This window comes from Rhizoctonia solani, chromosome 1, assembly GCF_016906535.1.
Source record: "Rhizoctonia solani chromosome 1, complete sequence".
In the NCBI taxonomy this organism is placed as follows: Eukaryota; Fungi; Basidiomycota; class Agaricomycetes; order Cantharellales; family Ceratobasidiaceae; genus Rhizoctonia; species Rhizoctonia solani.
The window spans coordinates 1,158,383-1,180,074 of NC_057370.1; the positions used below are offsets into that span (position 1 = coordinate 1,158,383).

The 21,692-nt window shown below is 47.8% G+C and overlaps 10 protein-coding genes across 10 annotated transcripts; 5 read left to right on the forward strand and 5 right to left on the reverse strand.

Moving 5' to 3' along the window:
- Window positions 1–87: 87 nt before the first annotated feature.
- On the reverse strand, window positions 88–1,127 carry RhiXN_03857 (proteasome subunit beta type protein; the record flags this gene model as incomplete). Its single annotated transcript, XM_043323674.1, has 7 exons — window positions 88–275; window positions 327–416; window positions 469–653; window positions 715–755; window positions 811–891; window positions 939–1,016; window positions 1,077–1,127. 7 exons carry the CDS (start codon window positions 1,125–1,127, stop codon window positions 88–90), a joined length of 714 nt encoding a protein of 237 aa, XP_043176093.1.
- Window positions 1,128–1,305: 178 nt separating this feature from the next.
- Window positions 1,306–2,321, forward strand: RhiXN_03858 (eukaryotic translation initiation factor 3 subunit K; the record flags this gene model as incomplete). The annotated part of the gene is made up of 5 exons (XM_043323675.1): window positions 1,306–1,405; window positions 1,470–1,535; window positions 1,589–1,964; window positions 2,017–2,128; window positions 2,187–2,321. The coding sequence occupies 5 exons, from the start codon at window positions 1,306–1,308 to the stop codon at window positions 2,319–2,321; spliced, it is 789 nt and encodes a 262-aa protein (XP_043176094.1).
- A 168-nt stretch (window positions 2,322–2,489) lies between these two features.
- RhiXN_03859 (pheromone-regulated membrane protein) lies at window positions 2,490–4,961 on the reverse strand (the record flags this gene model as incomplete). The annotated part of the gene is made up of 7 exons (XM_043323676.1): window positions 2,490–2,588; window positions 2,645–3,411; window positions 3,461–3,585; window positions 3,646–3,689; window positions 3,749–4,187; window positions 4,255–4,476; window positions 4,822–4,961. The coding sequence occupies 7 exons, from the start codon at window positions 4,959–4,961 to the stop codon at window positions 2,490–2,492; spliced, it is 1,836 nt and encodes a 611-aa protein (XP_043176095.1).
- A 1,048-nt stretch (window positions 4,962–6,009) lies between these two features.
- RhiXN_03860 (uncharacterized protein) lies at window positions 6,010–6,791 on the reverse strand (the record flags this gene model as incomplete). Its single annotated transcript, XM_043323677.1, has 3 exons — window positions 6,010–6,362; window positions 6,413–6,472; window positions 6,527–6,791. 3 exons carry the CDS (start codon window positions 6,789–6,791, stop codon window positions 6,010–6,012), a joined length of 678 nt encoding a protein of 225 aa, XP_043176096.1.
- A 197-nt stretch (window positions 6,792–6,988) lies between these two features.
- On the forward strand, window positions 6,989–8,200 carry RhiXN_03861 (enoyl-CoA hydratase/isomerase family protein; the record flags this gene model as incomplete). Its single annotated transcript, XM_043323678.1, has 7 exons — window positions 6,989–7,174; window positions 7,225–7,245; window positions 7,302–7,342; window positions 7,391–7,620; window positions 7,675–7,833; window positions 7,889–7,969; window positions 8,025–8,200. The coding sequence occupies 7 exons, from the start codon at window positions 6,989–6,991 to the stop codon at window positions 8,198–8,200; spliced, it is 894 nt and encodes a 297-aa protein (XP_043176097.1).
- Window positions 8,201–8,486: 286 nt separating this feature from the next.
- Window positions 8,487–10,021, reverse strand: RhiXN_03862 (uncharacterized protein; the record flags this gene model as incomplete). Its single annotated transcript, XM_043323679.1, has 5 exons — window positions 8,487–9,166; window positions 9,241–9,447; window positions 9,501–9,732; window positions 9,792–9,896; window positions 9,953–10,021. The coding sequence occupies 5 exons, from the start codon at window positions 10,019–10,021 to the stop codon at window positions 8,487–8,489; spliced, it is 1,293 nt and encodes a 430-aa protein (XP_043176098.1).
- Window positions 10,022–10,862: 841 nt separating this feature from the next.
- RhiXN_03863 (exocyst complex component Sec10) lies at window positions 10,863–14,218 on the reverse strand (the record flags this gene model as incomplete). The annotated part of the gene is made up of 17 exons (XM_043323680.1): window positions 10,863–11,187; window positions 11,345–11,407; window positions 11,457–11,667; window positions 11,717–11,952; window positions 12,004–12,081; window positions 12,129–12,181; window positions 12,233–12,412; window positions 12,466–12,819; window positions 12,872–12,889; window positions 12,931–13,045; window positions 13,097–13,218; window positions 13,272–13,370; window positions 13,431–13,645; window positions 13,699–13,768; window positions 13,831–13,994; window positions 14,048–14,123; window positions 14,174–14,218. The coding sequence occupies 17 exons, from the start codon at window positions 14,216–14,218 to the stop codon at window positions 10,863–10,865; spliced, it is 2,424 nt and encodes an 807-aa protein (XP_043176099.1).
- Window positions 14,219–14,486: 268 nt separating this feature from the next.
- RhiXN_03864 (uncharacterized protein) lies at window positions 14,487–15,866 on the forward strand (the record flags this gene model as incomplete). Its single annotated transcript, XM_043323681.1, has 7 exons — window positions 14,487–14,755; window positions 14,817–14,951; window positions 15,005–15,103; window positions 15,152–15,283; window positions 15,339–15,482; window positions 15,542–15,644; window positions 15,699–15,866. 7 exons carry the CDS (start codon window positions 14,487–14,489, stop codon window positions 15,864–15,866), a joined length of 1,050 nt encoding a protein of 349 aa, XP_043176100.1.
- Window positions 15,867–16,496: 630 nt separating this feature from the next.
- RhiXN_03865 (uncharacterized protein) lies at window positions 16,497–18,495 on the forward strand (the record flags this gene model as incomplete). The annotated part of the gene is made up of 10 exons (XM_043323682.1): window positions 16,497–16,618; window positions 16,702–16,785; window positions 16,834–17,014; window positions 17,073–17,141; window positions 17,197–17,348; window positions 17,402–17,525; window positions 17,582–17,817; window positions 17,870–17,969; window positions 18,021–18,285; window positions 18,335–18,495. 10 exons carry the CDS (start codon window positions 16,497–16,499, stop codon window positions 18,493–18,495), a joined length of 1,494 nt encoding a protein of 497 aa, XP_043176101.1.
- Window positions 18,496–19,518: 1,023 nt separating this feature from the next.
- On the forward strand, window positions 19,519–21,497 carry RhiXN_03866 (uncharacterized protein; the record flags this gene model as incomplete). The annotated part of the gene is made up of 15 exons (XM_043323683.1): window positions 19,519–19,638; window positions 19,697–19,717; window positions 19,768–19,828; window positions 19,894–19,965; window positions 20,024–20,042; window positions 20,092–20,215; window positions 20,266–20,325; window positions 20,380–20,415; window positions 20,466–20,510; window positions 20,561–20,661; window positions 20,711–20,723; window positions 20,779–20,865; window positions 20,921–21,032; window positions 21,083–21,183; window positions 21,237–21,497. The coding sequence occupies 15 exons, from the start codon at window positions 19,519–19,521 to the stop codon at window positions 21,495–21,497; spliced, it is 1,233 nt and encodes a 410-aa protein (XP_043176102.1).
- Window positions 21,498–21,692: the final 195 nt, after the last annotated feature.

Below are 21,692 nucleotides of genomic sequence, written 5' to 3' on the forward strand. Positions count from 1 at the left end.
GCGTATACAAAGCTGGCATCAATTGTACGTTTCAAACTATGAATCTCCCCAGAAATCTGTAATACAACATTGACTACTTTGACTCTGTCATGCTGACAGGGGCTGGGTTGGGGCTGAAGCAAATGTGGAATCACTGCCCAAGACCTCTTTGCCTTCCCAGAAGCGAGGAAGTTCGTTTCCGGGAATAAAGTGTCTCTCGACCCCATCTTTGGTGATAACACACATGCGAATGGTACCTCCGGATGACCCATCACGAGACATGGCGAGTGCGAGAGCTGGAAACATATCCAGTCAATGAAACAACGAATAAAAGGCACAAAACGAACTGTTTTTAACAAAATTGACGGTTTCATCTCGTCCCCAGCCATCCTTGTATGTTGCATCGCAGTACCCGTAGACATATGTGGAACCGGAGCCTGGTATTGAACAGGTCGAGTGATATTCACGGTATCCAAAATTTATACACACCACCGATCGCCCATGGTTGGCGGAATAATCCACCTCCTAACGGGATATTGTATACGCTGGGGCCAACATCCTTGTCCCATCCAGCTACGATAATACCAGCAGACAGGTTGTCTTTGTTCTCGTAGCATAGCTTCTGGAACAGGGTTGCGGCCGCATGTACCGTAGGACGCTCATTGTACTGCTGTCTAATTGCAAACGACGTAAGATAATAGAATGGGGAAGGGTACATTTAAAGACTATACTTACTCATACATCTGAAGGTAGTAGTGTACAATATCTGCTACCGCCTGAAATTGATGGCATTAGCCAATTCGTGTAATACGAGGATACAGATATGCTTACTTGCGTATCTGCAGCAGAGCCAGATCGGCAGCAGTAAATACGATCATGTACATGCGTAAGTTTGTCCGTTACTCGATTTGCCTAGGGTAAAGTCAATAAAGTCCAATGAGCCTTTATTCGCTGCCTACAATGTATGACCCCATCGTAGTACGACTATCTGCCCCAATGACCACACCTCCCTCGAATTGGACAGCCATGATCGAGGTCTGCACATAAGTAGGGTGGTGAGTCTGCTGGCGGCGTAAACACATGTATAAATAACTCACTCCGAGGTTAACCTCTCCCTTCTTCAGGACTTGTACATCGGGAACATCCATGTTTGTGGTGATCGTCTCTGTGTAGTGAGATGGAGAAGAGAGTAACGCAGAGGCCGTTAAGCGCCGGTCCGAGACGCGTAATCCGAGCCAAATAGACGCGTAAGTCCAATCAAATCCCTGACCACACCTTCTCATTAGCTATCCCCAAAGTCGCTCCCCCGTCTTTTGTGTTTTCACAATGTCCCAGACACTTGCTCAGCCATACCAGCAGCTCAAGCGAGCATGGGAGTCTCGCCCTCAGGACCTAGAGCAATGCGGCAACTCCTCCTCAACTCAAAGTAAGTCCATTACTCCATTGGATCAAATATCTCTCCGAATGATTTACTTGCAATCAACAGCTAGGACTCATTGAAGCGGGGCTTTTGTTTCCTCAAGCATCAGCAAATACTAGTGACCTCGAAATTACCCGTACGTCCAGAAAGCTACGTATTGCTCAAACATCACGTACTTAGATATTGTAGGCGAGATCCTAGAAATTGGTGCGTTTTGGTCGATAAGGACAAAGGACATCTCATCCTTTGATCGTTATTATGCACAACTCCAAACTTTCTATACGGATTACGCGGGTACACTAAATGCATCCCCAAGAGAGGCGCCTCTTCAGGGACTCAATCTACTCCGACTTCTCACTCAAAACCGTATCGCTGAATTCCATACTACCATCGAAGGTCTACCTAGTTCATCTATTTCGAGTCCATACATTCAGCACCCAGTCAATCTGGAGCGATGGTTGATGGAAGGGAGCTACAGCAAGGTGTGGAATGCTCGAAGTGAGCCCCTTCCAAGTTACGAACAAGAATATGGATACTTTATGGAGAGTCTGATGGGAACCATTCGGTAAGATTCTAGTCGCAATCAGATTCAATTCAATATCTAATAAACAGTTCAGCGATGAGATTGCAAGCTGCGGTGAGAATGCATACGAAAGCCTTCCTCTTAACGACGCGGCGACGCTGCTGTTCTTCAATTCGCCCAACGATTTATTACAATTTGCTCAACAGGTAAATTCTTTTTAAAACTATCATTTTACAGACAATGCCTAATATGGTCGGCTATTAGCGCGGCTGGTCGATCAATCTTTCAGCTCAAACAATCACGTTTACCAAAAAACGAGAGGAAAAGGTGGACATACCTAAAAAGGATATCATAACCTCAGTATTGCAATATGCCCGAGAGTTAGAGCAAATTGTATAATTATAACTTGATACGTAGATTAATGACAATTTATTTTCCTCTTGCTCGTGTTTTGTCCATAAAATTATTTCATAGAATTCGTATTGATACATTTTCTAACTACTACTATACAGAAACGTACGCACCCCTACTTTGGTGGTGTTTCGGGCGCATACACCAAGTCATGGGTCAAAAGGCAAACAACGCCCCACGTTTGCGGGAACCAAACGAGTAAACTATCAACCCACTTCCAAACAGTCCGACAGTCACTCCAATCGCGACTTGAACCTTGACACGGCGGATACATTGGTACGAATAAAACAGGAAAATAAACAATAACTCACCATGCGAAAACCAAGTGATAGACCACTGCTATATTGGTCTCCTTCCGATCCTCGATAGTTCTGTGCTAGTCCGCCAGCAGCAGCGATTCCAGAAGGGATCAAGAATCCAATACCATTCACCATAACCACGAACGCCGTCCCGCGGAAACACGAGAATACAAATTTCCCAATACCCCCACAACAAAAGCACCGATGGCACTCACAACGTCGCTCCGGTTGAAAATGTACCGATTGGCAGCCTACATCAATGGGTAAGACATACTGATATGATCGAAAAGCACCCTCTAGGATTACCTTGTTGGCAGCAAAGGCTGCACAGCTGATGAAGACCATGACGGGCAACTGCATACTCCTCAGTGGCTGCATACTGGCAAAACTACCAAATAGGCTAAAAAGTGGGACGAGAATAAACAACGTCCAAGCTGGGAATTCGTGGAGGTACCAAGGCCAGTTTGGATCCCTGTAGCATCCCTTGGCCTGATAATGGCTACTTGACGGATATCCCGTTATGTTCTTGAAAATAAAAGTGCCGTTAAACGGAAAAACCGTCATATTGTCGGATTTAAACTGTCCATGGATGGTTACTTGACTGGCCATAATAGCCGTTGCTTCTTCACGTCGATGCCGAGCACTTTTATCCACGAGAAAATAAAGGTCGCTGCCGATTGTGAGGCTGAATCCCAAAAACAGACTGTATACGATGGCATACACCATTTTGACGCTTCCTGATATGAGGTTTTTGGACGCCAGCTCCAGTGAGCTGCACACTGTCTGCGTGTCAACAAATCGGAAACATGTAACAGCACTCTCACTCACAAACCATGTACCCAGGCAAAATGAGGACGACGCCGGCCGAAGATATCGCCGAGTAACAAAAAATCCCAGAGGGAATACTCGAGAGCCCACGGGCAACAAAAGAGACCATCATTGCTGCGGATATCCTGAGAATCCCCCCAAGTAGTCAGATTAACTGGCCTGCATCACATAACGCATATACTCACTCAAAAACGTTTGAGTATAACGCACTTTTACTCGCGGCATAAAGCTGCAACCAACAGAGAGTCGCTCCAGCACACCCAGCAATCCACATGTCAACGAACGAACCACCGAATCCAATGGGCATATAATAGCACTGCAAAGTAGCGCAAGCACGCAACGAATTCGAAGACCATATATAGGCTTTTGGCGCATTAGCTTTGTCAGTTCAAGCGACCCGTCCTTTGCACCAATCTCATCGTGAACGACCTTGCGGTAGATGGCATGCGTTGCGTGAAGTTTTCCTAGGTCGAGCCCCCCGCCCGATTTAACGAAATGCGTCTCCGATTGGTTGGATGCGGGGTCTCCGAAAGCGGCTATTATGATCGACGGTAAGTGGACAAAAGAAGCGTCCACCTCGAGTACTCGGGCTGCTGCGATTAGTTGGGACTCGATGCGATGGCTGGGAGCACCGTAAGTCATGAGAGCCTTGGCTAGCGCAGGATAAACTTCTGCCGTCTGGGATAGCTGATAGGAAAGTACACTATGAGTAACCGGCTTTGAATCCCTCCAAAATCACTACGCACTATTGACGTTCAATACGATATTGGATCGCCAATTTTACCCATCTTCACGATTCTTCGAACGTCTCGCGAGCTTTGTCTTCGTCATCAATGCGATTGGGCTTCACACCAGTGACTCGAGGATCATCGTCGTCGAGAAGCGTTTCACCACCAAGTGATAGGGCCGAGTCCGGCGGCGCATTCGACGCAAGCGTAGCAAAGCACCGACAGATCATTCGAACCAGCACGACTAACTGCTTGCTTTGATAGCGACTATCGATGGCTGTGGACACACTACCTTCAGAAATCCGTCGAGAAAAGCCATATGATTGCATCAAGTTCGAAAAGAGACCGTGTTGCCGCGGGGAGCCTGAGCCCCAGCTTCTAAACTAGGCCCACTGCCAGCGCGAGTCACCCCGGGAGCCGAAAAGTCTTCAGAATAGCTCCTTCGTATAGCAGAGCGCAAAGTATTTTGGGGAGGAGCGGGATAATTTGGGAGTGGTTGCGCTCTACTTGTAATATCCTCGGTATGATTTCCTCCGTCTCCATGCACGTCACCCATATTATGCATGTTTAAATGTCCAGTGGCTGAGGAACCGAAAATCTTTGGGGGGATAGAAGAGACGTCCACTAGCTAACCTATGGTTTATGACCTCTTCGTCGGTCTCGTCAAGAGTGAATCTTGATCCTGGTGGCATCGGCCGTGTAGCTTGGAGAGAGCCAAGTTCTGGTCTCTTCCGCCCATGGTCCGTCGAAGCGTGAGTTCGTATAGTCCCCATTGGGCGGAGGTAGCGAGCCCGGTTGAGGCCACGTTGTGCCCCGTGAGTGAGTAGACGTGTCGCGCGTATGGGGACTGTGCACAGGTTCTGGAGCGTTCACAGGAAATGCGCTGTCTTGGGGATAGTCCGCTCCTTCGGATAGGTTACTCCCCGTTTCGGGGCCGCCGCGATCGATAGAGAATCGCACACGAGTATCTCTTCGAGCCAATGGTGTTGGGACATTCGGAATTTTCGCCGATGGTGGTAGGGGCAGCGAGCTGACAGACCAAACCTTTGAAAGAGGCCCCTAGCCCCTATTCTTGTCTCAACTATGGTGAACTACTAAATAGTTCGAACCCTGCCAATCGAGATTATCTAAACTGTCCCGTGTCTGCACGTACCTCGAGTTCTAGAATTGAGGTATATGTTAATAGACATATGCATATATGCGCATGGGTAACGAGGGTTGGTTATTAGTTTTTTGAAAGAAAAAATTCCTTCAAGACGATTCAAAAGTTATGCCAAAAATCGGTATATTAGTCTCAAGGTTACTACGGCAAGATTGTGGCACAGAAGATTCAGCTATTCAACCACCTACGGTCGGTGTCCGCCCAAAGCTTGATTGGTTGTCACTTATTCCTTCCCAGAGACGCAATCTCCAAAAGGCTATCGCAAGCGGGACTGCATCGACTCTTCGAGAGGCACAAATTGCATATGCAACCCTAGACTTTGATTCGTATGGAGCTTTGTACAAGTCTTCGGCTTTGGGCTGGGATTTTCGCGCAGTTTGTATAGCAGTTCGTTCTGAATCAAGCGCCGAGTCGAGCGCCTTCCTTAGTGCGGTCCTACTAGCTGGATTTGGAACAAAGAGGAAGTCCATATATGGGTATGCGGGGTATTGGCGGAGCTTTGGTTCCCAAAGTGAAATGATCTCCACGAGCCAGAAATTGTGATTTCTGTCGCTTTGGCATCGGTACCGGGGTCATCTCGACCTTGGGGACAACAAGCACAGCCATGACTTTTGGGTCTTGATCTTGATGGTTTTGTACCAGTTCATATTCCACCTCTGTTAGTCTCGTACGGTAAAGGCAGCCGGTTCGCCCGGTTTGTAGCGCGCTGTCGTTCTGAGACTGTTGGCCACTAGTTCAGCTTCTTCGACGCATCTAGCCTGTAGCCCAGAAGTAATTTGATCCTCTAGTAAAGGGTGGACCTCGGCTCCCGGAAATAGACCTCGATGGCGACCCTTCCCAGCTAATAATGGGATGGCTTTCTTTGAGCAAGGGATATAAGTACCCTGCCCTCGTGGATGGGGTGCATAGCGAGGATGGTGAAGGTTCGAAGGCATGATATATGCTGGCGTTGATGAAGATATTGACTCTCCTTGTTGCGCGAAAAGAGTAGCAGTCATACGAATCAAGTGGTCTAGCGATGATTGTCAGACTGCGTCGGAGCAACACAAGCGGGCGCCTGACCTGTTGGAGCATACCGCTTAGTTAAAGTGCAGGCCCTCAAAGGGCTAGAAAGCATACGCACTGTCCATAAATATATCAATCAAAGCCTACAACATACATAAGCAAAACGCTCACGGAATGGATCGGAATGCCAAGCGAATTCCTGGTCCGTCATCACTTGTCGTCCACTCACGTTGGTACTGGCACTCGGCAGTGCATTTTTGTGCATTTTAAGTAGTTTTGGATTGACAATGACATTATTGGACTGGTCATTATCCAAGATGACCGAGGTTTTGCGGCCACGAAATGCAGGAGAGAATCGTTGAGTTTGCGAGACCGGTTGAGCACCCACAGCAGAAGCCAAAGGTTTAGTAGCTTTACCGACGGCGTGCCGAGTCATTCCAATGTCGCTTGCGATGGATCACCTCCGTGAGTGTATGGTCATAGTCCGATGGTTGCTGGAGATCCTCAAAAATGTAACGCAGATACAAGTTTACCACACCTTACGTAATCCCGGCCCCGTCCAATGCCGGGTCGGATCCAGCCAGCTTAAAGGTGATCATACAGCAAGGCCGCAATACAGTTTCTCGTCCTGCCATGTTGCTAGCCCGGGTAGTTTCCACAATCTGCTCTACTGCGCCCAGGAGTGCTGTCACACCTTTCAAACGATTACTCAACGCACCAGCAGCGAGTGGCGAGCTTCAAGATGCATTTCTCGAACCCGTAGAAGGTCGCCCAGGAGTGTCCTATTTATCGTTGAATAGACCAAAAGCAAGAAATGCTGTGAGTGATACTGGTTCTAATAAAATTCAAACTAAAAATGTACTCTGTAGATTTCAGTGCGAATGTTAGAGGTGAGTCCATGAGGAACCAGTGCTTGAATCATGAATCTAACCCAATATCGCTGTAGCAAATAAAGCAAGCATTAGACACGGCGCAAAAGGATAAGAGGTTAGTACTGGCCGACGCGCTTGGACTATTGATACTAACCGTCTATAGCCTGCGTACTTTGATAGTACGATCTACGAGTCCTGGAGCGTTCTGTGCCGGCGCCGATCTAGTTGAACGGAAATCCATGAGCAAGGAAGAAGTAGATGCATTTCTGGCAAATTTAAGAGCCGCCTTCTGCTCCCTGGAGGACCTCCCTATTCCTACCATCGCTGCAATTGATGGACCCGCTCTTGGCGGTGGTCTCGAAATGGGCTTGTGCTGTGATTTGAGGGTTGCAGGTACGGCGAGCTTCCTGTACTAGCGTCCTCAAGTTCTGACCAGTTGGCTCCCAGGCTCTACGGTAACAAAGATCGGCCTGCCCGAAACGAGGCTTGGAATTATACCTGGGGCTGGAGGTACACAGCGTGCTGTACGCCTCTTAGGATTGCCCCGTGCAAAGGCACTTGTTTATACAGGTCGAGCACTGGATGCCAAGGAGGCGCTTTCCTGGGGTATGGACCTATTTTACATTATAACCCACATCAGACTAATGCTTCCAACGTACAGGAATTGTTGACTACGTCTCAAACGATGGACAGAGTGCTACTGAGCGTGCACTCGAGCTCGCTGACGAGATGAGTAGTAGTGGTACGAAAATTCAGCAAATAACATGTGTTAGCACACTAAAGTAATTCCACCCTAGCCCCGCTGGCACTGCGTGCAGCAAAGCGGGCTCTTTCCGTTTCGCCAGATCTGTCACTCGCTGAAGGGCTCGATCTTGAACGGGCATGCTACGAACCACTTCTGAGTAGCAAGGATAGAACCGAAGCGTTGACTGCGTTCCAAGAAAAGCGAAAACCAGTGTTTAGGGGGGAGTAATAGATGTATGCGTCAGGCAATCAATAATATATCCGCTAAGTATACAATCCGGGGGCACAGTGAGTAACGAAGAACGAAAAACAATCACGAGTAGAGGTGAAGCTACCAGCATAATCCAAGACATTCAAGCCAGTCAACAATCTTGACACTAAGCAATGGTTCTTCGTACTAGCGAATGAACCAGAGATAACTATGGTAAAACACGCCGTTGAGAAACAGAAGTTCTTCTCTTTTGGAACCAAACCCAATAACACAAACCCAATACTACACCACAGATACTAGTTGTTCAAGAAAATGCGTTCAACATAGGCGCTGAATGCCTCCGACCTATACGTTTCACAATTGGATGGCGATCGGAGAGCCCCGCACCGGGTCCTACGGGTTTAGCGTTGGCCAGGGGATTGGGCGGCAATGCCAGAGAATTTTGAACGCCCCAGCCACAGCGCGCCATGTCGGGAGTAAGGAAAATCGAGCTATCAGGTCCTATTTCATCGATATCATCGTTCCCGGATTTGTATAAGCATTTTCGATCATGAAACCCAGTTATATGCGCAGCATGACTCTCAGTGGCATAAGCATTATTGCTTGGGGGGACAATCGAATCGGGTTCTATTGGAGAGACTGTTGCTCCCAGTCCATCAGAACGAGCGAACGGGTCGATGCGCGCAAGTGGATCACCAAAAAATGATACTGCGGAGGAGTTAACAGTCAAAAACGTATGTCTTCGTGTGTGATCGATGTTGCGCTGTTTAAGTTGATTACGAGGTCGACGCGTGGTGTCCGCTCCAGATGCCTTGGCGGCGGTACTTGGTTTGGCAACAAAGCGTTGAAGCAGCGCCCAGCGCGATCGTTTGGGCGTTGCCGATGACCCGCTATTTGAGGTTTCGGGCTGTCCAAAGGAGTATGTTGTATCCGCGCTGAGCGTTGAGATTTCTGGCTGCTTGCTGAAGAGCGCGCAGAAAGCGACTGAGAGCCCATCGTTGGAACAGCGAGTGACGATTTAGAGAAGGTTTTGCGCACAAACCTCTGGAAGAAGTTACTGCTGCCCGAGCGAGTAGAGACATTCTCGACAGGAAGCGATGGTGCCAATGCCCTAGGACTTCCATGAGCAATACCAGCCTCTCGGAGAGCTGAACGTCCAGATTGAGTCTGAGCCATGCTAACACATGGAGGTGCGAGGGAGCTTTGGTCGCAATGAACTACCATAGAGCTATTGGTCTGGGAAACGTTTAAATGCGGAGAAAGACCTATCGAATGAAGGTATAGGGGATCTGTATCGGTGAATGGTCTACGGACAGACGCGGGATGAGTGGGCTGTCGAATGTAATGTTGCCATCTATTTCACCGGACAAGAGGTCCGCCGTCCTGGTCGCAAGTTGCAATTGACGCGCCACGCTTGCATTGGATTCAGGGGAAGGCGGAACAGATGGGCGCAAAAGCCCACTTATGGATGTATCCACCAGTTGGATAGGTTGAGCAAGAGGTCCACATGACGACCTTGGTCCAACATCGGCATGGGGTAACGGACTTATCTGGACGACAAGTATACGTAAGTTGCTATCCAACATCCAACTCAAGGCACTTGACAAACCTTAGCCCCTGAAACACTACATCGGCCGGGTGTAGGGGCAGGGGTGATGGACACTGTCTCGTCTGATTGGGGACTGTTCTTGAGTGGCCCAAGCGATTCGCAGGACTGAGTGTTTTAAGTATTCAATGTGAAGCAAAATATAATAGCCTATTTCTACTCACCGCAAGGCCTCTGAAAGCATGTTCGCGAGCACGTAAGTCAAGCGAGGTTCTCCAATTTGACGAATCCATGCTTGTTCTGTCCCCCCACCAGGCTCTGCAATTTCCCTCCAAAGCTACTTGGGAGTTCGGGTAAGAGGAACGCTTGGACTCGAGCACTCTCAGAAATCTTGTACTGTAGGTGATTGAAGAAGTGAATCATTGAGTGATGAGGTAGAGCCCGCGAGTGTGGGGGTACGAGGAAAGACTTCTCGGTCCGAAACCTCATCTGGATCGAAAGTCACGTTCTATTACAACGAGTGTCAAAGATATGCACAAAAATAATCCGGAGTTCGGATGGTGTTAAACATACCATGGGGGGGAATAATATACCTTGAGCACTAACTAGCGTAATCAACGAGGGGCGATTGAACGATTCAAGGTTTCTACCCCCCCCGTCTTTGTATACGTTCTCCCCAGAGTTGAATTGACCATCTTATTCAGTCGGGGCGCGGTGATCGCGAGGGTCTTCAGGACACTCCGTCCACATCTTTTCCTAGTTTGTATTTAATGTGAAATGTACCCTCAGGGGCAACGGTCCAAGCTCAGCCAAACGTCAAACTCCGTCCGAGTTCGTACATAAACCCCTCGGCTGTAGGTTGGTTGTATGACATTTGCTTCGAGTAATAATTAGCCGACAAACAAGAAAAACATAGCGCCACCATCATTGCCTTCAACAAGATATATGTTGAAACCTCAGCTTGTACGCTAGAACGAGGCACAACACCGATGCCGAACTTCGGCCAAACAGGGAAGATTGGTCTGGTGATGGCCGACTTCGGGTCCAAATCCTAAATGGCTGGCGCGGGTCATATTTTACAATTAATCGATATATATTTACACAGCAAGTGGGGCATATACTGGGAGTGGATGTCTATCTCTCACCCGCCCCATAGTTCATACCCGGTGATAGTCCGAACGCTCCGCTGTTCCGTTGACTTGCCGATCCACTCACATTGCCCTCATCTCCGACTCGTAGGTTATCCAACTCCCGAACGACAGCAGCAAGCTTCCCTGTCACCCCTAGTCTCTCCTTCAATCCCCTGCTAGAGGCATCATTGGCGTCAACTGTGGGGATTTCGCCATCATAACCCCTTTCAGTTTGGTTCCAATCGCTACGTTGTGCAAGATAAGGTCGCAATAGTTGAGCGTCAATCCTTCCCAGTAACTTTCGGTTACGAATGATTTCAGACTCTGTGCTGGAACGAGGAACACATTCCCGAGTTGGCGCAGGAACTCGTATCGCTCATCCAATGCAGCAATGTTATATGTAGAGATGTATCTTGGTATGATTTAAGATCTCTGTCAAGAACATGTCATTTATTTTCAACCTCGATGCTAAAGAAGGGAACTCACTTCGCGAGCATGATACCACCAGTCTCGTTCACAGAGAATTTACGCAAGTGTTCAAGCAGTAGGCTGTGATAGGTTCAGTGACTGTCCGCTACTAGTACGAATCGTGGCTGACCTATGGAAGGATGTCCCGACTTCGGTAAGCAGGTACTCTAGATTCTTACCGCTGGTATTTTCTTTCGCTGCATCCCTAAATTTATCCAACATTTCGCAACACGCAGTGCAAGGGTCGGTATTGACACGAGCAAAAGATAAATCGTCATTGCGGGGCTTGAAGTCATTCTTCTTCTGCTTGCTTAATTGGGAGGCAAGGTACACCAGGACAGCTATGGTGGTTGATCAGAATGGTCCACTTACATATGGAAACACACGAACCATCGATGATCTTCTGCATAAGTGTATTTGTCGCGCCCTCGATTCGGCTAATGGTCTGAGAACTAAATATGGACATCTCCCTCCTCAAAGTAACGGAGCTGCTAGCCAATGGCAATAACGCAATATTGATATATTGCTGCCATAGGTGGCAGATTAAGTCGGTGCATCTAATAATCGCTAGCCCACTAAGGTCGGGTTCTGTCTTGGTATCGCGGGACTCCAGCCGATTTTGTGCTCTGAAGTAGATCATTCATAACGAACGAATAGTAATTCACAAAGGGGCTTACGTTTCAATAGCGACTTCGATATACGAGCGACCAAGTGCCTCGGAGAGCACACGAAGCAAGGACAACGCGTGCTTTGGCCTGTATGCGTGTCAACAGGTGTAAATGATTCAGAAGTGTCAACCCACACTTCACTAGTGGGCCCTATTTCAACGCATCTTCCGATTGCTTCAGCGTGCCACTTGAGCATTGTCTCAGCGACTTCATACTAGGCCCCCATCTTCTCTTTGACCGGATCATCTTCGCTCTCGACTGGAGTCCCGCTTATCCCACTGAATTTCATGAACGCGGCAGCGGCTTGGGCGCGAGTACTCCCGGGAGCCGAATTAGATGATGAAGTCGCAGCTGCATTTGCTAACTGATTGACCAGTCTTCCGTAAAGATTGGATGTCTTGGATTTCGATGCTTTTTCCTGGTAAGAATTATGAGAAATAATGACCAGAGCAGTGCAAGAAATATCCATACATGATACTTTGTAAATCGGAGCAGAAGATTTAAGTACATCTCCCCCAGAGATTTACTCTCTCGCTCCAAGTATTTAGTCCCCTCAGTATGAGGCACAAAAATCTCTTCCATCGCAGTATCGAGCATAGGTCCGAATGGTGCTGCCGCTCCAGCACCAGCTGATCCCGATGCTGCTAGAGGATCAACAGGGGCAGGGGCAGGGTTGCTTCGGGTTATGGTAGTACTAAGATCGAACTGTTTCAAATCTTCGACTAGAGCGGATGTCTGGATATGAGCCATATTGAGCATGCGAAGAAAAGCCAAGTTGGATATTGTCGATGCTCTTTCAAGAGCGGCCTCGAGGTATTGTTGAATCTAGATAATGGTAAGTCCTACAGGGCACGGATCGGCTATTTCCCTGGCTTACCACTTGTGCAAACACGCGCTGCAAGAATACTTGCATCACGATCGGAGGATTGGGAATACAGCTTGAATGATCTGAGCCTCCTGTTCTACTGTGGCCCTGATTTCAGAGAATATAGCCGATAAACCAGGCTCCTTCTTCGGAGCCGCGGTGTACGGATCCAAAAGAGACTGCCATCTAATAATGGTAATTCAGCAGAACTCAGCAAAAGCCCCAGACGGTACTTACACAAGATTAGTCTCATCAGGACCTTGTACACGATTCTCTGAGATGAAGAAGTCGTGTTGGTTAACATACATTTGGACACATGATGACCCTCCGTTGAACTCAAGTAGTGTTTGCGCACATCGCTAACAACTCGCATGAGTTGGCTAAACCAAGTCAAGTAATAAGTCTGACACACCGCCATCATCTTGGGATCCCCCTTTCGGTAGTATCTATCAAACAGTTTCAGCATGTCTTTTTCGAATTTCTCGCAGTATCTCTCAATATTCTCTCGCGTCTGAGCGAAATAAAAATAAAAATCACATAATGCCCTCTGACAGGAAGCAGCAATACATACCGTATCTGCGCCCGGTACGTCAACCTCTTTTGCGACCACATTGAGTCGCCTCAGAATAATAGCAACCTGTCGCGTTCCTTCACGGCTCTTTGTCTCCTTCTTGAGCGTTTCGAGACTCGAGGTGTCACCGCGCGAGAGTCTGTTATAGTGATCAAAAAGGTCATAGGCGGCCTGCGCCCTTTGCCTTCCGAGATGCACTGATTCTAGTTGCTCCCCTAGTATATATGTGTTGGTATGAATATCTACTACCAGCCGCGACAGAGCTTACCAATTCGAATCGCAGAGCGTCCTACCTCCGTGATCTTACTCTCCATCGACGTGAAAGACCTTCCAACAGCCTAACTGAGCACAAACGTAGCCGGTCAATATCTATATATAGTCAACCAAAGCAATGTCTGACCTCAAACCCTGAGTTTAGCTCCACCATTTTCTGATTATACTCCTCCTCTGCACTCTTTACGCTTTTTTCAAGCATTTCTGTCTTCTTTTGGATGTCCTTGCGTATCGTGAGTAGCTTATCAACTGCAGCCTCAAAGTTCCTGATAAAGGGACGCGGGTCGAACGCTGGTATCAATTGTTAATGCGGCATCTGGACAACTTCAATGACGACCACTTACGCCCTGGTTCCTGGTTAGACTGCTGGATCAAGTTCTCGGATATGGACGACACAAATTCTTTGATGTCGAATTGGTCCTATAGTAACTGAGGTTAGTGACACCACACGAGCACGTTACCAGACAAACCTCGAACGTCCTCGTACCCAAAAGGTTCTCCACCGAGGGGTCCATTGTATATATCCCGGTTGAATTCATTTTCTCTGAATTCCTATGCTGAAATGCGACGTTCGACTATGGAGGACGAGTGCCACGATCGCGGTGTACCAGTGATACAGTAAGTTGTGAGGCAGCCGGTGGATTGGGACAGCATCATGGTTCCAAGCAAGTACAAGCACATCCCGACACGGGCCTTCCAGCGCTTATTCTAGATCCTAGCACATACTTCTTCTACTCAGCCTCAGCGGCCACTGCATCGAGTATATTAATACCTCTTTTCGATATGTCTCAATACAATATCAATCCAAGGTGTCTACCTTCAACGCCTCCTCCATCAATGACTGGCAACCCAAACTTCAACGGACATTCACCCTTCCAGGCTTCCGGATCGCGACCTCAGAGTGTTGTATCGTCTCGCTCATATCCGGGGATTGAGTCCGCTCTTGAGAGAACAAATAATGGGAATCCACGAGTGGATGCTAGTAGTATAATTCCTGTTGTCCATAATTACTGTGCCTGGATGGGAAATGTGATGGTTGAGTTCATTATTAGGTGAGTTTGCAAGGTTAACTGATCACTCCGATTACCAACTCAATCATGTCGGACAATCAAGAATCGTCACTCCGAAGGATTCCAGAGATAGCGCTGTAACTTTGACCTGCCAAGCAGGAGGTGTGGAAAGGATCATGGGTGAACCTCAGATCGTCCAACTCGATACCAATCCTACTCAGGCCAATTTTATAATCTAGTGGGACACGCTCTGCGAAAGAAACATGGCTACCATCATTGACCGCTCGGTAGTGTCATCCCGCGCGAATCAATTCCCCTCAACTCTCTGTTCAAGTTCCGAGTGTGGCTATCATCACCGGAATTTCAGGTGCGCCTGTGGGCTGAAGATGAGTAAGTAAAGATAACCCTGGTCATTCCACCACTAATTGTTACTTCTAGGTTCTGGATTGGCGCGCAGCTCCCATTTCCTTCCATCCCTGGGGCGCATTTGGCACGACTAACCCACGCTTCACCATTGTTTCACACTTATCATGGAACGGTCGGAGCTGCATCTCTAGTATACACTGTCTGGTATGCTATCGTGAACAGCCCTTACGCACAGCCTTGTAACCAATTGGATCCTTAGCATCGACCGAGTTCCCTATGCGCCCACTCGGGATGAGTACCTGATCACTCTGCGATATTCTGCTGGTGGAATCGGGCGTGAACTATGCAGTAACATACGTCTAAGGCTCAGCTGTAGTCTCGAGGAAATATCCTTCATAATTTAGTAAGCAAGTGTCTAGAACATCACTGATAAATCTCTGGAGTTTACAACCGATACTCCAGTTCAATACGTCAGAACTCTGAGCCCAAAAAGGGCCGACACAAATTTAGACTTTGGGTTCGGTCAGCTAATGGAGGTATATGTCAGCGGCTGTGGGCAGGCGATGTAAGTTATATTCCATTCCCGGGGGTGTGAATGACCGACTGATGAAGCATATAGGATCTGTGCATGGGAAAGGACCTCGAGTTCCAAGCGGTACAACAAGGGACCGTCATCTTTGCTCAACGGGGAACGGTTACATCATCCACGGCGAGAGCAGACCCCTTTTCAGAGCCTTCCGACCTTCCTGCATATTCTCCGAATCCACTTGCGGATGAGTACCAATAGGTTCGCAACTCAAGCTGGAAGTTGCAGTGCAGTGGGCGATTGTCGAAGGTGACCTTCATGTATTGTCATATCTAGAGCACGCAATGTATCATATCATAAATAAAAGTTCTTTTCGCCCACTAGTTTGATAACCATTGAACAAGACATACTCTTGGCTTGGCTGGCCGAGGAGCTGCCGCACCCAAGCGCCCCAGTGCCTGATCGGAATCCTGCTTCGCGAAAGACAAAGTAAATATCAGATTTCCCGAGGACGAACAGGCGCTTCCTAGCTATCGGCTCCATTGCGACAACAATCGCATTTTTGGGAACGATGGTATTTCCTCAACCGCAAAATATGTATGCGTCCAGACCAGAGGCGAGATAAAGACCCTTTCTGCTCCATACGGGCGTCACAAATAATACATGACGGCAGGTTCTGCTGCGGACAAGTTCTCCCAGCATGTGTGGGCAGATCTCGGTATACGCGTGGGACGGCGGCATTCTCATGGACAGTTTGAATTGAAGCTCGGGTGTCATGATGTGGCCAAACATACTCGTATGCGGGGGGGTTTATATCTAGGCTCGGACCTGCCATAGGAACCTTTGGCGATCCGATTGCTCTTTGCCCCCGAAGAACTTGGGTTGCGCTCGATGGCTCTGTTCGTGCGCATCGTACTGGCTCTGGCATCGGCGGCCTCTGTGACGCAGGCCTTTTCTCTGGGGTACGAACAACGCCAGGCGTTCAAGACATGGCGGGAGCATCAGATTAATCAGTGAGTTTTTTTTTCGTATCGGGCGTTGGTCGCTTGAGAATTTTGACCGTAAACTGATTCGTTACTCTGTGACGTATTTGTAGGCAACTTTCTTCTAATCGTTTGGCCTCCCGTCAACAGACCAATACCTGCGTGAGCGCCAGTCCTACAGAAGGATTAACTGAGAGGTATTATTTCTGTGACATCAGGTTGAGTAAATACTGACTTTAGTATAGGCTCAATGACCTTTTAAAGAACGGGGGACCAAATTATGTTCTTTCCCTATGTCCCAACACAACTTACGACATCACTGCACCCTTGGAATTTGCGAACAAGTATCAAGAAATTAGTACGCTTGGGTATCCTATTGACGATCAACGTGCCGTGTTACGAGTTAATGGCTCAAGGGCCGACGAGGTGGGTGCTACATCGGTGACGTTGCCACAACGAAAGCATTCTGAGATCTGATGAGCAGGGTGGACATACCGTCGCGATTGGCGGTGGGTGCGACCAGTGCGAAGGGATCCAAATACGGAACATCCAGGTAAGATGATCGTAATAGGATTTTCTCTCTGACGTTGACGTTTTTTTTTTGGCAGATTGACGGCAATCGACAGGGTGCTGCACCTATCTCCGGCGGCGCAAACATCGAGATTGGTGGCGGGGCCGGTGGACAACTCGTTGAGTTTGTCAAATCCTACGATCCCCGTGGGTGGTCTTGTCTCCACGTTGCCGAGGGTGTTCTCAACTGGTAAATTAAATTTATAAAATGGATTGTTGCTCATCCTTGACGTTATCTCTTAGTTCCAATTCGACTGTTCGGTACAACGATATTGGGCCATGTGGCTCAGATACCTTTGGGCACTGGGCCGACGGGATAAGCTTGGCATGCAAGGATAGTGCGGTGTATGAGAACTGGATCAAAGACGTATGGCTCCCTCCTTTTTGATAAGATGTTTCTCTAACACACTGGATCATTTGTAGCCAACTGATGGAGGGATTGTTATCTTCCAATCGCCAGGCAGTCTTATCGAGAACAATACGATATGGATCGAGAACAACACTTGCTTGGGAGGCATAAATTTGGTAGACTACGACCCATTCGCGGGCAATTACACTGGCGTTATGGTTCGAAATAACACTGTCGTTGGGGGTTATGCAGACACAGCGCCAACCGCCAATACCCAGTTTGCGAACAACACCGAGAACGCAATCATCAAGTAAGCAACGTGCATAGCTTCTAAAGTTCTTTATAATTGAACGGTTTCTCAGGATCGGTCTGGCAGTGGGTCTGAGAGTCTGGTTCGGAACAAAATGGGGGGATGCTACCGCATTTGGAGCCTCGGTTATTGGGAACAAGATATCGGGAGCAGTAGGTCTTTGGCAGTCGCTGAAGTAACACCTACTGATAACGCCTTCCTAGTTTGGCTTCGGCATGGCCGTCTCTGGAGTCAATAACTTTACCATCTTGAACAATTCGATTGCCGGTAACACTTCATTTATCGGTGCCAAAGGACCTAACTGCACCACGGACGACATTGTTCCACCAGCTGTAGACTTTGTAGTAGACCCTAATACTTTTGTTTCTTCAAAGATTGGAGGGACGGTTTTCAAGGCCCACGGAATTACAGCTTTGCTATGTGTTACTCCACCCCGTGGAGGAGGAAACGTTTGGCCGTTGGGAACATGTAAGTCTTACTGCGTATATGCTTGGACGAATCTAATACAATCATACAGGGCCCAGCTCCTCTTCTCTCGCCAATCAAACAGTTAGTACTCCGTCTACAGAAACTCCTGCTAGCTCTTGGTGCCTCCAGGGTGAAGATAAGAGGACCTGTCTCGTTCGATTTGCAAAGGACCTCTTGGGGATTGCAATTGTGTTCGCAAAGCAGAAGTAGATGCGAGTGTATTGTATTGGTTGTATCATGTAGTTTTTTTTCGGACCCAAGCATAGCCAATCTGGCCACACATGTATTAATTCCTGGCTACCATATCAAAGGGGCCCGAACTGAAGCCCTTGGCTAATTGTACATTCTGGTTCCGGCTTGGCCCATGTGCATAGGGTTTGACGCCGGTGCCGAAATCCAGTTAATATCCACGCCCGTTACGTCAGGAGAACATCATCCCGCGCTTCGCAACCAGAAACCCTATCTTTAGTTATCTTCCACGACTAAACCTTAGGCTCGTTATGTTCTTATAATCTCAAGGGCTACCCAATCTTACTGGACTCGAGCTCGGCCACCGGGAACGTCTTGCGGTCTCGATCCTTATACCTCTACGCGACATACCTCTGGCTTGACGCGACGGGCTTAAAGGACTTGGTACCGTGTACATAACTCGCGTTTATACTAGTGCTATGTTTATTGTAGCTCGGCGGTAAACTTGTAAAGACGAAACCGATCGGTGACCAGGACCACACACCACCCGCCTTCGATCAGTTCCAATATCTTGTAGCCGATACCACTGTTTTCTCGCGGGACGCTCACTCGTTAACTCGTGTTTTTTTATTCCCTTAAATAATTCTCAACACTCGATACCCACGCTCGTAATATTCGCACAGAGAAGCTTTGTTTTAGATGGTTCAAGCACGTAGTCCAGCTGTGCTCTTTGTGGTATCGAGTGCCACCATCTTGCTTGGTGTGCTCGCTCATCCTCGTGAAGACAGAGCATTTTGGAAGCGATCTCTTTCTCCGTTAGTAACTCCATTTATCAAGCGTACCAGCCCAGTGAATTGACTTTGAATAAATTTAGCCCGGTATATTCTCGCCAACAAACTTGTATCCCTCCTGAACCAGCCGAAACCGTCACAGATAGGCAAGCAGAATACGTCAAATGCCCAGCTTCCTTCTAATTCGCTTCAACTAGATTAAACACACTTCTTAATTCTTCTGGTCCAGGATATATTCTCCCGCTGTGTCAAAATGCCACTTATCGACTCACAGCCCACTTCTATACACGGCCGAAAGCCAGGAGATAAGCACGTTGGCTATCCTATTGGCGATGAGCGTGCTACACTGCTCGTTGATGGGTTTTGGAACGAGGTACGTTATGCGTATTAACTGGGGGCGGCGCAATCAACTAACAAGGGGGTATGGTTAGACCAATGGTCATTCAGTTGCGGTACAGGGTACATGTGTGGGTTGCAACAACATCAAACTTCGAAATTACAGATAAATGGGGCGCGTAACGGTCGAGGACCCATACAAGGGGGAGGAAACATTGAATTTGGAGGTATGCTATGTTTTGAGCACCTACTAGGCACCTTCTCATCGCCTTCTCACTCGATATGAATGCAGGGCCTAACGCCGGCCAACTAATTGAGTACGTCAACACATATGATCCCCGGTCTTGGACATGTTTGCATGTTGGTATGTCAGGGAAGTTCCATTAACTGTTTTTCTTGCCGCTTATATGCAATTTTCATAGCCGAGGGCGTCCTAAACTGGTGAGTAAGCTAGAATCCATGGGATTTCATTGCGTATTCATAATTATAGCACGAATACTGTGATTCAGAACAACGAAATCGGCCCATGTGGGACCGACGCGTTTCAGACCTGGGCAGATGGTATTAGTTTGAGTTGCCGAAACAGTGTTGTTCGTGACAACTGGATTGATTCGGTGCGATTTACTCCTTGACCGACCCTTGGTTTATCGCTAACTTTTCTTAGCCTACGGATGGTGGTATAGTCGTGTTCGGTTCCCCCGGTAGTCTCATCGCAAACAACACGGTTGGTTCTAGTGGTTGTTATAGCAATTAAAGCTCACCCTAATACGTAATTCAGATTTGGATAGAGGACAACACCTTGCTTGGTGGAATCGTACGTATTGAAAGGCCCTTATATGCTAGGCAAATATTGATGTGGAACAGAACCTGGTGGACTATGACCCATTTAATGGGGATTTCACAAACACTGTGAGTAGTTGTCTCCATAATCTATTACTTGCATTGATAATGGCCCTTAGGTTGTCGAAAACAATACAATCATTGGAGGATTTGCTACCGACCAACCCACGGATGCCCAGGATGCGAATCTTGGATATAATAATGAAACAGCTATAATCAAGTAAGTGCTTTGCTTGTATGCGTGAGATTGACGCTGATTATCTCATCAGGATGGGCCTCGCCGTAAGTCCTGATAGTTTTGCTGGCAGCAATATTAGCACCCTAATTTGGATTCAAGGTCGGCAACCGAGTCTGGTTTGGTGACAAGTTTGGTCGCAACAGAAATTTTGGTGGAATTGTTCGAAACAATAAGTTGACTGGAGCAGTAAGTGCCAATGTTCTTTTGCTGATTCTTGTTCTAAATCGTACTCGTTGAATAGTTTGGCTGGGGAGTCGCAGTTAGCGGCACCCGGGACTTTGTTGTTGAGAACAACGAAATCGTAGGAAATGCGACGTTTATCGGTTTTCGAGGAGTCAATTGTACTATTTACGGTAAGTTTCAATCAATACGGCCCGAATCGCCTATTCATTTTATGATTCAGAGGCACTTCCGAGTCCAGAACCATTCCTGTATGATTCAAATGGGACCGACTCTACTGTGATTCCGAGCAACTACCCGGACGTGAGGTTGGATGGGGCACTGGTAAGCCTACGCGTAGCACATCTTACGTACATGCGTATCTCATATATTCTTAGCTTTGCATCACTTCACCAGACGGAGGTGACTATTGGCCACGTGGTGGTAGCCCTTATGGCAATCCTGATAAGGACGAGGCTGGAGCCGAAGGTGAAGGAGCAAGCGCTTCATCTGGGTCATCAAAAAGCCGAAAGCTCGGCTTAGGACTAGGTATTACATTTGGTATTCTTGCTGCGCTCGTTGCTGCATGGTTTGTGCGTCGTTGGGCACTAAAGAAATACGCCCCTACGAATAGTCCTGCAACACCTCCGAAGTTCTAAGCTGTATTCAGTTTATTTATTTATGTGTTCTTGTGTTGTTTTAAGAGATATTCGATAATAGATGTTGTTTGAATCTGATCAGGTTGACCATGGGCCGGTAAAGAGAGAATCTCTGTGTTGTTTAGTTCAAGTCCTGATTCTTCGGCCCGGCAATAGCTCAATAAAGAGCGGCTATTGTTTGAGTTTATACGTAAG